The sequence below is a fragment of the Pieris napi genome, chromosome Z, assembly GCF_905475465.1.
Source record: "Pieris napi chromosome Z, ilPieNapi1.2, whole genome shotgun sequence".
NCBI classification, from domain to species: Eukaryota; Metazoa; Arthropoda; class Insecta; order Lepidoptera; family Pieridae; genus Pieris; species Pieris napi.
The window spans coordinates 9,724,390-9,738,955 of record NC_062259.1 but is presented as its reverse complement, the minus strand read 5'-3'; the positions used below and the strand labels follow the sequence as shown (position 1 = coordinate 9,738,955).

At 31.7% G+C, this 14,566-nt stretch overlaps 1 protein-coding gene and 1 long non-coding RNA gene across 5 annotated transcripts in view; both read right to left on the bottom strand.

Annotated features, from left to right (window-relative positions):
- Positions 1-14,566, bottom strand: part of LOC125062286 (FH1/FH2 domain-containing protein 3) — a 44,632-nt gene that overhangs the window by 19,378 nt on the left and 10,688 nt on the right. The window contains exons 1-2 of one of the 4 annotated variants that reach the window (XM_047668085.1): positions 14,300-14,430; positions 437-716 (exon numbers count right to left, since the gene is read on the bottom strand). The exons of 2 other annotated variants lie outside the window; for them this stretch is intronic. In XM_047668085.1, the coding sequence (XP_047524041.1) occupies positions 437-664 (228 nt within the window). In that variant the 5' untranslated portion in view covers positions 665-716; positions 14,300-14,430. Of the gene's footprint in view, positions 1-436; positions 717-14,299; positions 14,431-14,566 lie in introns of those variants that run through there. One more of the 4 variants, XM_047668087.1, reaches the window with a different exon arrangement.
- On the bottom strand, positions 6,061-6,538 carry LOC125062287. The gene is made up of 2 exons (XR_007119228.1): positions 6,391-6,538; positions 6,061-6,235 (listed from the first exon to the last, which is right to left on the bottom strand). It is a non-coding gene; the product is annotated as an uncharacterized LOC125062287 (long non-coding RNA).

Sequence of the window (14,566 nt, the reverse complement as noted above, 5' to 3'; positions counted from 1 at the left end):
CACGTTGTGTAATATGTAGCTGATTTCGACTGCCCCCCTGGGGGCATGGTCCCCACATTGGGAGACACTGCTTTAAGGCATTTATACATAAAAACGTTATAATTGTAATCGTCGCGTTTTAACTAATGTACTCGTACTACTTTCATCACAGTGTAAACACAATTCGACAGAAAGACACGAAAAGGTACTTTAGTTATGAGTTAAAAGATACTGAATTAATGTTTAATCAGTTTATTGACTGCGTGTACTATCCAAGTATACAATATATAAAACAACACATATATTTTCTTTCGTTTGAACCTTCTAGGGGATGACGTATTCAATATCGAAAGTATCACTTACCAATTACTTTCTTGACTAGTGTATACTTTAACGTTTTTAATAGCTATACTATAACTATAAGTAAGGTGGTAAGGTGTAGTTTGTGAGCACTTACCCTGTGTGGAGCTTGCAGTAATCGATGTACGGCAGCGATTTGATACGACAGGGGTATCAACGAGTTGAAAGTGTGGTAAAGTGGTCTCGTCGGTAGTCTAACATTATACTCGTTGAAAGGATCCAAGTCGTTCAAGTATTGCACGCGACAAACGAAAGCATTCGCCCCTATGTCCCTTAGAGCCCCATTTATACCGTTGGTATCTGGCATTTTCACTAATTCAATCATTTTATCACGAAATATATATCACATTGTTTACGTCACTTTACATAGATATAACCTGAGGAGCCGGTGTTTATATTGACAAATGCGTGGGTTTCCAGCAAATTGGAGCAGTGTTTTGTAGCTACGCGACCGCGATATACTGAACTGAGATTCATTTTACAGCAGCACGTGCCTGCCAGCGAGGATCGAGATGCTTTGATGTTATGATTAGTTTTAAAGAGTACGAAAATGTTGATGATCGCAGATGCACAGGAAATTGCCAAAGCATTGAAACGTTCAGAGCGGATTCATGCGAATAACGCAGACAAGGATCGCGAAATTTTAGTATACGTTTTTTAAATAAAATCTGTGACCTCATTCTGGATTCTGGTTAAAGTAAAGTTAGTGCGTTTTGCGGTATCTGCTTATCTCAACATAAATATAGATAAAAATCAAGGGTTTATTAATTAACAGACATCTTGTCTCCAACAACTTCATCGGTGACAGTCGTAGCGACCTTGAAAGATTACGTGCTTATAATTATTTCAGCGCGACATACCTATCTACAATTACATGTGAAACCATTGAATGACATGATTAATAATATGTACGATGGTACAATTAGAAACGTACGTTCGTAGTTATTATAATTCCCCCTATTGTTATCTTAGCAAAGTTACACAATTATTCATAATAAAGGCATTAGTGATGTCGCAATTACAACTGATTACTATTTAAATATGTTCAGATTTACGGGTAAATCTTTACTAGGCAAAAACCTTTTAAATGTTACTTCAGCTTCAGACAATTGTTCGAAATAATGCATAACAAGCTGCCAAGGTTATTTAGCGAATAGATAACTTCTTAATTTTATCTTTCCATAAATCTTAAGCACTAAATGATTTAATTGAAAACGATGCGATTTCTATTAGAACAAGGACAAAAGAGTGAAGCCTGCGTTAGTCCGATATATAGCTTTTGCTTTGCTAACCTTGACAGTTTAGACGTAGTTTTTATTTACAAAGAGATTATGGCCACACAGGGACCAATTTTTCTAAAATAATAATTAGTATATGCTTAGTTTCGCGAAAGTCAAATCACTGGCCTATTACAAACTCACGGGCATTTTTAATTATAATACTAACTTTGGCTTACTTTAAAATCGAAGTAATAAATAGTAAATCGCGAATACATTAAAATCGAACTACAGATTTTATAACAATTTTCAACAAATTTTACAATATTAAAATGTTGTCAACTTCGAAAGCAGCTTCGCAGCTGAATGCCATTAATTGGACGTGGACAGGGAGCGGTGGAAGTTTCTCGATTTGTAGCCCAAGACACATTTTGGTTCGCAGTGCCGAGCAGAGTGTAAAACAGAACGGAGTTATACAAATAACGTAATAAATTCTCGTAAATATCTATTAAACAAATTTATTTTCTGTGTTTGTTTCACGGATTATTAAAGCATGTTACTGCTCTTTGGCGAGGGGCTTAGTTTTGACTCATGACCTCCTTGCAAATACCGCGTGCGTTTATCACTTAGCCAAGGAGCCTTCGTATTCCGTAATCCCGAAAGTATGACTTAACCCTTAAACATCTTCGTAAATAAATCTAATTTTCAGTATAAATTCATATATTACAGCTGTATTATTAAAATAATACAGCTATACTGTAATAGAAGAAAATTGATAGCAATATTATATTGAGGTATTCCTAAGATTCTGATCGGGAAATGGTTTCTCGAAAGGTCATTGAACCCGCGCTTGCGCCGCTCCGCCCTGTTTCTACGATTCATCACGCCTTTGATTGGAGACATCGACCAGGAATCAAACGACTTGGAAGAAATTAATCATTTTATTTGATATTAAATGGCTTAATGTTTGAACGCTCTAGGTTCGATTCCCAGCAAAGAAATAAGTGTTTCGACTTGACGACTATTTAGGTGACATCGGTAATCAAATATCTATAAAGTTAGTTTAAAAATCATTCCTATTGATAGTCATTTGAAGCGCATGCATAAATGAATAAAATATGCTTAGACATGCCCCTGCCCGATCCATGCCTAATCGGGGATCTTATTTCTCATGGCGTCTGCCTTTAAAATTGTATGCTTTAAAGTGTGTTTGACAATAATTTTGTGAAGAGAAAAAGTTTCAGTCTTGTTTCTCTTGTGCTTTAAAGAGGTTATCTGGAAATCGAACTCGAGACCTGCGATACCAGAAGTTACCAATTAATTCCCGAAAACAGGTAAATTCCATACAAAGCCATAATTATTCTAATAATATAAATCAGTGTCATCCTAAGTATTACTATTAGTGAGTACCAGTAAATCTCTACAAAAATATTTTCTTTTGATCACCTAGTTACGAGAGAAGCGGTAGAATGTTAGCAAGGTAAAGGATATTATAATAACGAACGCAAAAAGCTGGCCTTGGGCGTTATCAAGGCAGTTATGGAGGCTCGGGGGAAATTAAGGGCATACAGACGCTGTCATTTAGGAAAAAAATCTAGTCCATGAGATTGTAGGCCGTAGTACTTTCTATTACTAGAAAATGAGATGATGCCGCATGGATACAATATCTCTCGTCTGTTCAGTGGATTTTACTCGAAGGTCAGGTTTACCAGATAACAGAGCTTCAATGTGACTCTCGAATCACGATGTCCTTATTTTAAATTAATTTTATGGCAATATTTATTATTAGGAAACAAGTAACAGGGCTAGAATTTAGAATTGGTAATAAATTAATTATTTTTTGTTTTTGTCAGGTCGTGACAGTAGGTATGGCCCAGCACTTGAACTGCAACGACCCCAGTCGTGTTCAAAGGCACGTCACGAGGTTTGCTATAAAATTATACTTTTTTCGAGTCTTCGCATACAGCTGTGTTGGGACAAGACTTGTAGGACTGAGTCCGTAATATAATACTGATTCATCATTATTCTGATTTTAAATACATTTTGACCAAAAGCAATAACGGCTAAATTGTAATAAAAAATATTATTAGCAAATAGTATTCATTTTGAACCTGAGAATAGATTAAACGATATATTAGAGAAACATGGACATATATACTTGCAAAGTGTCTTCTTAGATTTAGTATAAAATAATTATTATGTATATCTTTAAAAAATACCTAAACCTGGATAAAACTTGGCAAAAACTTTTCCAAATAAGGTGTGCCGACAAAATTTTATTTAAATTAATATTTTTCGACAAATATTTTATCTGAAGTTATTATGATGTTATTAACGTCTGATACTACGATTAACCCGAATACATTATTGCTTTTGCTATTAGGACACAAAAAACCGTTACCTCTTCGTTAATTCTATCACATTATTAAGACTGCTTGTAACAGCCATTTCTAGAGGTGGACTAAAGAAATACATCTTAATATATATAAATTACGTGTCACGTTGTTTGTCCGCTATGGACTCCTAACTTACCGAACCGATATCAATCAAATTTGCACACCGTATGTAGTTTGATCCAACTTAAAAGATAGGATAGCTTACATCTCAATTTATACCCGCAATATTATTTTATTGCAAAATATTTGTTTATTATTTGATAGTCACAATTCTAACAGATGGGCGCTGTGTTGAAAGTACCAACGTTACACATAAGCTACAATTTAATGGCATAACCACCAAAAAAGCATGGTGGTCCCCATGACTGGTGTTCTCCTACCGTTCCCCTTGAATAGTTTACTACTATGTAATATGACAAAAATCTTAGCCACAGCAACGCTTGGCCGAGTCTGCTAGTTTTTTTATATAAATATTGAGTGCAATTTCCTTCCATTAATTTAGGTAATGGTTTTATTTATCAAATCAAGTGAAAATATAATATATAGCTGCTTGGTACGAAATGTTGACACTGCTTTGTGCGGGAATCGTTAGGCATTATTCTATTCTAATTTTAAATGTTACGTAAGCATCGTCGCTGTTCCGTTGAGTAATACGAAATGCGGTTGACCAACATTCAGCTACAAAAATAAGGATTAGTATGTAATTGAATTTTGTTTAGACATTATTACATACGAATTAGACATACAACATAGCCTTTGTTACACATGATGATTTGATGAATGATAAAAATAATTACCAGACATGTGTCTACAGTACGAATATTTTATTTTGAGCCGTCATAAACCAATTAAAGAACTATTTAAACGTATTTTTCGTCTATTAGGTCTAATCTAATTATTTGCGGTGAAACTACAAGTTATTAATTTAAGTGATTGTTTTAAATGAAAACATATTTGTTGAGAAGTACAAATTCATATTAGAGAATCGAAAAATATTTTGTATTTATAATTACTAAGCTAACTACCAATGTAAGGTAATTTTACATCATAGAAGAGCAGCGGACCATAACTTTTTTAAATGAACACACCAGGCGCTATCAGTATCCGAATTCCAAGCGATATTAGGCAAATGTTTGAAATTTGAATGATTAGTTTTTACTTAACTCCGTATTAATTGTCTTTTTAATAATTGTTTTCTACTAGTCTTGGGTACTTTAGTAAATGGCAACATTAATATTACTATTCGAAACTGATTCAAATAACTTTGCTTCCCTTGATTTTACTAAGGGACATTTAAATATTAAGATTTTCATTCATATTTTTTCCTTATATATCGTCATTATTAATTTTTTATAGATATAATATAAACGTAGTGCTACTAGTATAATATTTATAATATTCTACAGATTCTCTACCATCAGATTATTAGGGTTATATTCAGGGTCAAGGCCTCTTCTGACTTCAGTAAGTGAATGTATCGGATTTTACATTCGGGACTCATACTTAGAGCTAAATTACGATAGTGAATATTTTCCATAACAATTCACTTGAGAATAGTTATAAGTAAAAAACACTAGCCTTGTTCTTCAATATCATGAAATCGAAAATCAAAAACTATATGCACAAATATAACGATTACTAAGGGATAAACTATAATCTATATAAAAATTTAGGTATTTGATAAAATAGTTACGTAACAACTAATTGTTGGAGACGCCAGTGATATTGCACCATTGGTTTATTAATATGGGTGTCGCGTGTATTATATGCTTTGGATCGCACTTTCAACTGTTTGCTACAAACCCGGCGAAGGCATCGAACTTACTTCCGCTATTGGATAATCGCGAACCGTGACATCACTGAGAACCTCAGAGGAGGACGTAGGATAACTATCAAGTTCCTTGTTAAATATTTATCTAGCTTGTTATTTTACATCCAATATTTTAACCCTAGAAAGATAATCATATTTTGTAATACGGAAAAGATAATCATGCGTAAAATTTACGCAAGAATTTGAATTAGTTGTAGGTCTAGGTTTAATAGTTTATTTTAATGAACTGTATGTTATTATATATACACATATATTAGAATAATTAATACAGCAGATAATTTTTTAAACTCCTTTATTTTTACTTAAAAAAAAAGAAAACTTTAAACGTGGTCCGCTACTTCACTGTCGGTGTCCTCACACGGAAGCTCGTCATCACTTTGCATAAGAGCGGCCAGGATTTCGTGTTGGTTTCAATTGATACTCCCCATTGTGATATATATTTGCCTCAATATCTTTAAAAATGAAATTATAATATTAGTTATAATATAAAGTATTAAAACAGTACTAAAACTGTCATATAAGCCAAAATCATAAAAGTCACGATAAAGATAATCATGCGTAATTTTGACTCTCGCGGTCGTTATATTTCAAAATCGGTGGCACTTACCTTATTGACACTTACGTCACGCGGCAGCTCCCAACCACGAATGAAATGTCCTAAACGCACAGCTATGGATTCGCGCTAATTAGAAAGATAGAGCAATTATTCGAAAACGCATGCGTAAATTTTACGCAGACTATCTGTCCAGGGTTAAGGGACTAAACTCCAATTATTGTTTCTGGGAATTGAACCAGCTTTATTTATCTAGTTGATATTGAAGTTATTAACAGTATTAAAAAATATTGAAGCAGAATGTTACTTTATTATTAAACATTTTCATAACTTATACCCATGTCATCACGAGTATCTCGCAAGTGTTATTGTTAGTTAAGGGTTTTTAAATCAACGTAACACAGTTGACTGCGACCACGCGGCGCTTTAATGGTTAGCACAAATAACGTACAACCCGTACAAAACATAGTTTCTATAGATGAAATTTGCTTAGACGTTGGCCCTTTGAGGCCTATACTCCATTACTATACGCTCGTTGCGGTTTCCTATACATTGCGAAGTATCGATATTAAATTGAAATGTAATTTTGCGGTGGGCTAACAAATCAGGATCTTGTACGAATCGGTGTTATGTTACGGCTTCGAGGAGTGAGCCGCGGCTGACCACACACAAAATATTTCCATCGTGGGATCGCGCTACCGGTTTTACCCGCGTGTAGGGTTGCCCGCTTAAAAGGATTAAAAAATATGTAAATTAAATGTTTACAGATAACGGATTAGATTTGAATTGTGTATTTTTAATACATGTAGGATTTAAGAGGATGAATAAACTGTATTAAATATTATGTTTGTGATTTTAAGGATATATAAACTGCGTTATCTTTTAGTTGTTCAATACACGCACCTCGCAAGATGTATATTAAAGCGCCTCTGTATTCCATGGTCCCGTAAGTGACATGTTTTACACGACATGACTTATTATAGGTTTCCCAGAATGCAGTAAGAGCCCGAGCCGACCATTTGAAGTAACAATGATGAACGGAGCTGGGTGGGAAACTTCTAGGAATGCTTTGTTTAAGTAACTAAACAGCTTAACAGCTTGTCTTTCATACAAAGATAGATCCGGCGCTTCTTGGGTCAGAGGACTTGAAGGCTGTTTAAAATATTACTTTCTCACCTCGACATATCAAGCTTAAAATTATTTAGAGTTCGTTAAAAATCTTAATGCTTAGACGTGACAGCGAATTTGCTCAGGTCAACTACTGTTGATATCAGGGCATCTATGCAGTCTGCGAAGTGCAATATAATTCATTTATCATAAGACTAATCTCTTTGCGTAACAAATGACGCCACATCTCCGTAATATTGAAGAACTGCAACTGCTTTACATAATATATTATGTGTATTAGCAAAACGTCATACACTATACCATTAATTTATTAAGTTGTTTATTTATAAATCATAAAGCTTTCAAATTAATAATATTGTATAAATTAACTAGGAGTATTGATTTAATCTACACAGAAATGTATAACGGTCGCAAACTGTATGTCTCTGTATTTAATTTATAAAATATTTTTTGTAAAACAAATGAACACCGACTCCTCAGTTTACAGTGATTACTTAATAGCAATTTTTACTAACTTTACAAACCAGCAGTTTCCACTATAGTGTAGCAATAATTATTAGAGCGAATATATGAATTTTAAGATTATAATCGAGGTATATCGTTATCATAGACTAAATATTACACTGAATTAGCATAATCTGTTGCAATAATGATGATGTTTTTAATTATATTACTAAATGTAATTACGGAATTTGCTATCAAGTACAGCTAATTGCATTATGATTTATTGCCTTGAACACGCCTCTTATTATTTTAGAATCGACTTGAACGCTACTCTATTAAATGTATAGCAAGTATAAATAATAGAAGTGCAAGACATATTTTTGACAGAAATTAAGACGTAAGAAATTTTTGAGTCAAATAACCTGAGTTTTGAGTTTAAAAAACATCTTTTATTATTTGTAAGAAAATCGGGTTGATTGCATTTGGTTCAATAAAACTAGAAACGAATATAAAAACCCTATAAATTAAACTTAAGAACGATTTTCAGTGAAATTTTAGAAGGAGATACTTAATTTAAAAAAAATATCACATAACATTTCTGGCAACTATTTAAACTCATTGAACAATTGTTTAAGTATGAATTGAATAGCTGAAATATGAAAATCTCTATCGACTCAGCGAATTTTATAACAAACAAATATGTCAAGGTCGGTCACGTATTTGCTTATTTTATTGTCTTTTATAAATACAAATACATATTGGCGTTTTTTTAATCGTATTTTTTTTCGAAATTTCATTAGACCACAATAAACCTTTAGGCTATCATGTAATATTTATTTTATAAATCGAACAATAACTGTAAAGTTGACATTAAGGTATATTACTGCGCACACCAATTTTGAAAAGACATTTTGAATATACTTTGATCGTCAAATCAAACTCTGTAACAACTTGTGCGGCATTACAAAACATAGACATTTAATTAAGATCTTAATTTGCTGCCTTGTACTTTTTAAAATTAGAATATTTTTTTAAATACTAAATTTATACTAATATGGATTATTCTAAAACCAATACTTCACGTGTAGACTGTGTTCACAATATAGTAATTAGTCTTAATTGGTTTGATCTACAAAATGTAATCGATTTCTCAAATTTACATTTATAAAAATGTATGCAGTTATTTTAATTTAAAATCGTCCCTCTGAGACGTTTGAATTATTACAATGGGCATTTCCCGTGACCACATTGTGTTAAGAAATAAATGCTTAGTTCTTTTCTTTTTGGATTTTATTTTTGGCCTTAATAGAAAACGTACTTAATAAAACTTTAACTTAATAAAACAAAAAGGCGACAAAATAGAGCTAGAGAGTTATTTTATTTTACTACAACATAGTCCAGGAAAGCGTTTGAAAGGTCTAGGCTACCTCTAACTGGTAAATGCGACTTTTATATACATATATGTATATATTGTATATAAAAGTATATGTAAAAGTATAGTATATATAGAAAATTCTCGTGTCAGTGTTTGTAACCCAACTGCTGCGAAATGGCATGGCCGATTCTTATGTATATTGGGTAGGTTTAAGTTATTTTTGTACCCCTCAGTGATAAGAATTTTTAAATTTACATTTATATTGACAAAAGTTTTTATTTTTCATCAAAAATATGTATAACCATTGATTTTCCCTTTTTGAACTCGTTACTTAGTGCTTTTATAATCGTCATTCAGCAAAACACTTGTGGTCTGTTTCTAGTAAGTTATTTTGTAATATGTAGATTATTTTCAAGCAAGTAGATGTATTAATTAATATTAAGAGGTGAGGATCCTAATCACCCCATGGAACATCGGGCTCTCATCTTTAAAATTATACCCTTAATTAAAAAACATCAACCGTTTTAAAAACTAACATTATGTTGCGTGAATTCTGAATAAATTAAACAGAATTTATTTCCAACAAACAAATAATCATAAATTTAACAATTCTTAATTTTATATTTTTCATAAATAAATTTATAATCTGTTACTCGTCTGTTTGATTAGATGATATTTATATTAAATAGGTAACCGTAAATTTATATTGTATAAGTTTTATTGGATTTTTTTAACAACTACAATAATCGTTGACCATTTGGTTGCAATTATTCGCATAGATTATAAACGAAAGTAGGACCAATATGTATTGTATATATATCGAACAATACTACTTTATTCGCGATTTTCTACTAAAGAAGTCGTAGTTTGAATGTACGTTTGTTGAATTTAACACTCTATATTTAGGAACTAGAAACCCAACAAATTAGAAGGTTAGGTTAGGTTGAAGGTTAGGTTTTTGAAAAAATCGATTTACAGTGCACGATTTTGGTCAACAAATAATCCATACACGAAAAGGGATTGTAAGATTAGGCTCGCCTACGCATTCCTTCGTGTTATTTTCTCACGTATGTGTGGCATACACTAATATATTATGTTATACTTGCTTATTACCATAGGTGATGTAAGAAAGGGACAAGACATACGCGTGCGTTTCGTGCATGGTTTTGTTAATGGGACCTTTTTGTATGCCAAGTTGAACCTCCAAACCATCTATGCATATACGGAATTAGTATTTGTTTTCGTATTCACTATCAGATGTAAAACTAAAATTAGGTATCATGCGCGTACAAATTCATAGACATTCATAATGCGTTATTATAACATTGTACAACGATACCATGAGTGTTTCGAAAAAACATCCATAGACAATAATAGAAAGTATAACCTTGATGTTATTTCGATTTCAGATACACAAAGTAATAAAGATAATAAGAACACGACCGTACTTATAAGGATGCATCACCTTGTGTCAAGACGAAATACGAAAAAAAATAAAAATTAGCGAAGACCCAACAGTGTACACGCTTGATTACATTTGGGTATAAAACTTTATGTCGCAACCAATCAAGGGGTCAATGCCTGATCGTTTGTCTCTAAATTCGAGGTTGATATTGATCGCACCGCGTGATCGGCGATTCCTAGAGTAACTAAATATAAGTAGTTTTCTTTAGAATTGACATTTATATATATTATTTAAAAGTTAATATAAGAAATGGGAACGAGGGGTTTTAATTATTATTATAATTATTAAATTCCGGTAGCATCTCTAAATTTAAAAAAGGTTGTAAGTCAAATAAATAGTCTGTTGTTACCAAACGATCGTCCTTAAAACTTTCCATTGTCGTGAGAAATCAGTGATTAACTAAGCTTTCTACTTCATTGTTAATACATTAGAAAAACACATTTTAATTGCAAAAATCGAAATCCCCATTACCGTAAGCAACAGGCAAACAAATTCAAACATCTTTATCTTCCGATATACAAGTACATAACTCTCTTGTAATGAGCTGTAGTTTGTGCATTTTTGACCGCTTTACTGTAGGACCAGTTTGGAGCAAGTAATTGGTTACTTGAATTTTGATCTCGGCTTGAATAAGCCAGACTTAAATAATTTAATTGTCTTATTAAAAAATGAAATAATCGATTAATAAATATTTATTTATATACTCAGGAGTTTAATATTATTCGACCGGTTCGGATGCGAAAAAACCTGTCATTCCGTTTCTTTCGGGAACGACAACTGGTTCCGGCAACTTGCTATTGGATTCAACTCTTTAATTATTTTATGCGATAGATTTATTCGAAAACGTATCATAGGCTTCCAATTAATTAATAAGTTCTCTCGATTGATTTGATAAATAAATATACTAATATTTAAAGGAACTTGTATTATAAAAAAAATATCTAGTCAAAGTCTATCAGTCAAACCTGAATAAGTGAGTGCTGAAGGGACTGCGATATCATTTTGACTTCTAAAGGTTTCACACTAACCCGAGTTTCTAGCTTACAGAGTTACAGAAGGGGTCTGTCTCACATATAGTGGTGTATATAGCTAACTATAGAAAACAATAACAGATATTTAGTTTGAATTCAATAATAGTCCCTTGATATTTAAGAATAAGTCATAATTGTCGCTTATAGACGTATGGGCAAGTATCAATCACACTTAAAGCGGTTCAGGAGTGAAAAATGACTATTAGTTATACAGGTTTCATGCTTCTCACTTATAGAGGTAGAGGAGGGCAAAATGACGGAACCCGGTAAATTTTCTCATTAACGGAGTTTTCTCGATTACCCAGTTCTCACCTACTCAAGTTTGAAAATAGTTTTAACTTTTAAAGAGGCAGAAGACAATTTCTGCTTAAATCAGAAGTAAACTAGAATGGTAGAGTAGCTATTTTATGAATGTTTATTAGTTGTGTTGTGTATATTATTAATAATACGTTATTTCTGATATAACAAATTATTATATATTTATTATCGAGGTTTTTAGTTCATGTAGTTTAAAATTTAAGCATTTTATTTTAAATCGACGTTAAAAAAAGTAATTAAAAATTGATATTGAACTCTAGCCTAGATTTTACAAGAAATTTGGTGCATTTTTATTTATACATAATCAATTACTAGATCAAATAAGGCTGATAATGTAAAGCTAAGAAAAATATATATACTCCTTGTTATAAGTTTAGGCGTGTTTTATTATCGTCTTGACAATTGTTATTTAATTGTTAGATAAACTAACTATTTAGCACTCTTACTAGTGAAGGACATTGTCAAGGTTAGTATCGATTTGGTGATATCATCACTTCCTTACAAGTCACAACAGTATAGAAAATTATTTACCTATGCGCCTTGAAATATGATAGTTGTGATAGCTCTAAATGTAAAAAAAAATGTCTTATTTCAGAGAATTAAAAAAGCGAAAAGGATAGAAATGCCGGCTTGCCTTAGACAAAAAAAGTAGACGGCGTATGTCAGGCACAGGAGGCTGATCACCTACTTGCCTATTAGATTGACAAATAATCATGAAATAGATACAGAAATCTGAGGCCCATACCTAAAAAGGTTGCAGTGCCACTGATTTATATTTTTTTTATATTGATGTATTATTTAAATTAGTTTAGATTTATTTTTAACTCAATAACAACATTGCCTTCTCAGATTGCTCTCATATAATATATGTTATATATATAGAGGTTTTTACGTTATATTTCCATAATAAATGCGTAGTGATAACAGCTAACACTCGAGAACTGCAGTCAACAGGTGAATAGTGCTGGATTTCGAATGCATATTTTGTTTATTAAAAAAAATCAATGATAATCAAAGAATAATTGCATAAAACTTAACATAAAAACAATTTATTTATATGTTTTTAACGCTGGTTATAATTCACAACTAAAGATGTGAACCCCCTTATTTATAAACCCTAAATAATTATGATCTTTAAATAGCAAATAAGGCGATATATTAAATTTTCTCTATTACGGCTTAAACATTGTGTGAATAATACCAAATGTACTAATTCGATTACTAATGTTATATTGGATTTGTTTGAATGCTAAAAAAAGAAAACATTAGATTATACTTATATGATTCTTGTGTTAAATATTCCTTTAGTTCCTATATAAAAGTGTGGTGTGCTAAAAGCAAACAAAAGTCATTCCTTTATCGGAGATCCTTTGTTCTTAAATTCATTGTAAGCCTTCTTATCGCTATTTAAGTGCAAAATTAAAAAAAAAATGAGGTGCGGATGTCGAAAACCCACACTTGATTGCAGTTTTAAAAGCGGATACAGGATGTACCTACTGTTATCAGGGATTAATTTTCTTTCATAAAATAACATCGGTCGGTGAATGTAAATTTATGATTTCATTTGTTATTTATTGAGATTTTTTTATTGAAATTGTTTTATTGATTATTCGGAATATTGTATTATTGTATTTTGGTTTAATTATTAACATAATTAAATTTTGGTTCAATTATTAATATATAATAATTCATATCTATATTTCTGTCGTGTAGTCTGAAATTTAAATTCTGTACAAATATATAGTTTTTTTTTCATTTTGTGAGTTTTTAGAGAGTATGAAATATTTCAGATTGAATAGTCTGTAAATGAAATGATAAAAAATGCGTTCCGTGAATTAAAAGGCTCAGTAAAAGAGAAATTACTTAATAAAATAAATTAATAAATGGAGGACTACAATTTAACATTATATGATAATTCTTTTAGTAGGTAATTGATACCGTAACAATCTAAATAAATCTATTACGTTATATTAAAACTTAATGATTTCTGATTCTTAGAATAATATTTAAAAAAAACATGAGACAATAAGCACATTAATTCGCCGCAAAGCCGAATATTTCTAATTCAAGTCTATAAATATTAAATTATCACCGGTAAACCGGCAAATGTTGTGCATATGAAAAAATACAAAACCGGCTCCTCCTAATAAACTATGTATATCAAATAAATATTCAAATACTATTTAACTATACGTTACATACAGCCACTATATCAAAACACAAGTTGGATCACAAAATCACTGCATTGTTCTTAACTTTTTTGGTCGTATTTGTTCATCACGACACGAAAAGGTTTCGGTCTGTCTTTGACAAAGCCATAAGTATAACTAAAGAGTTTGTTGCAAGACAACCTGCAGGCCTCAGGTAGGATTTTCACGTCGGTATTACCCGGCCGTTTTGAATAGGCTCTTTTTCAAAGCCTCCATATAACACCATGTAGCACTTTAAATATAACAACATAATAACAAG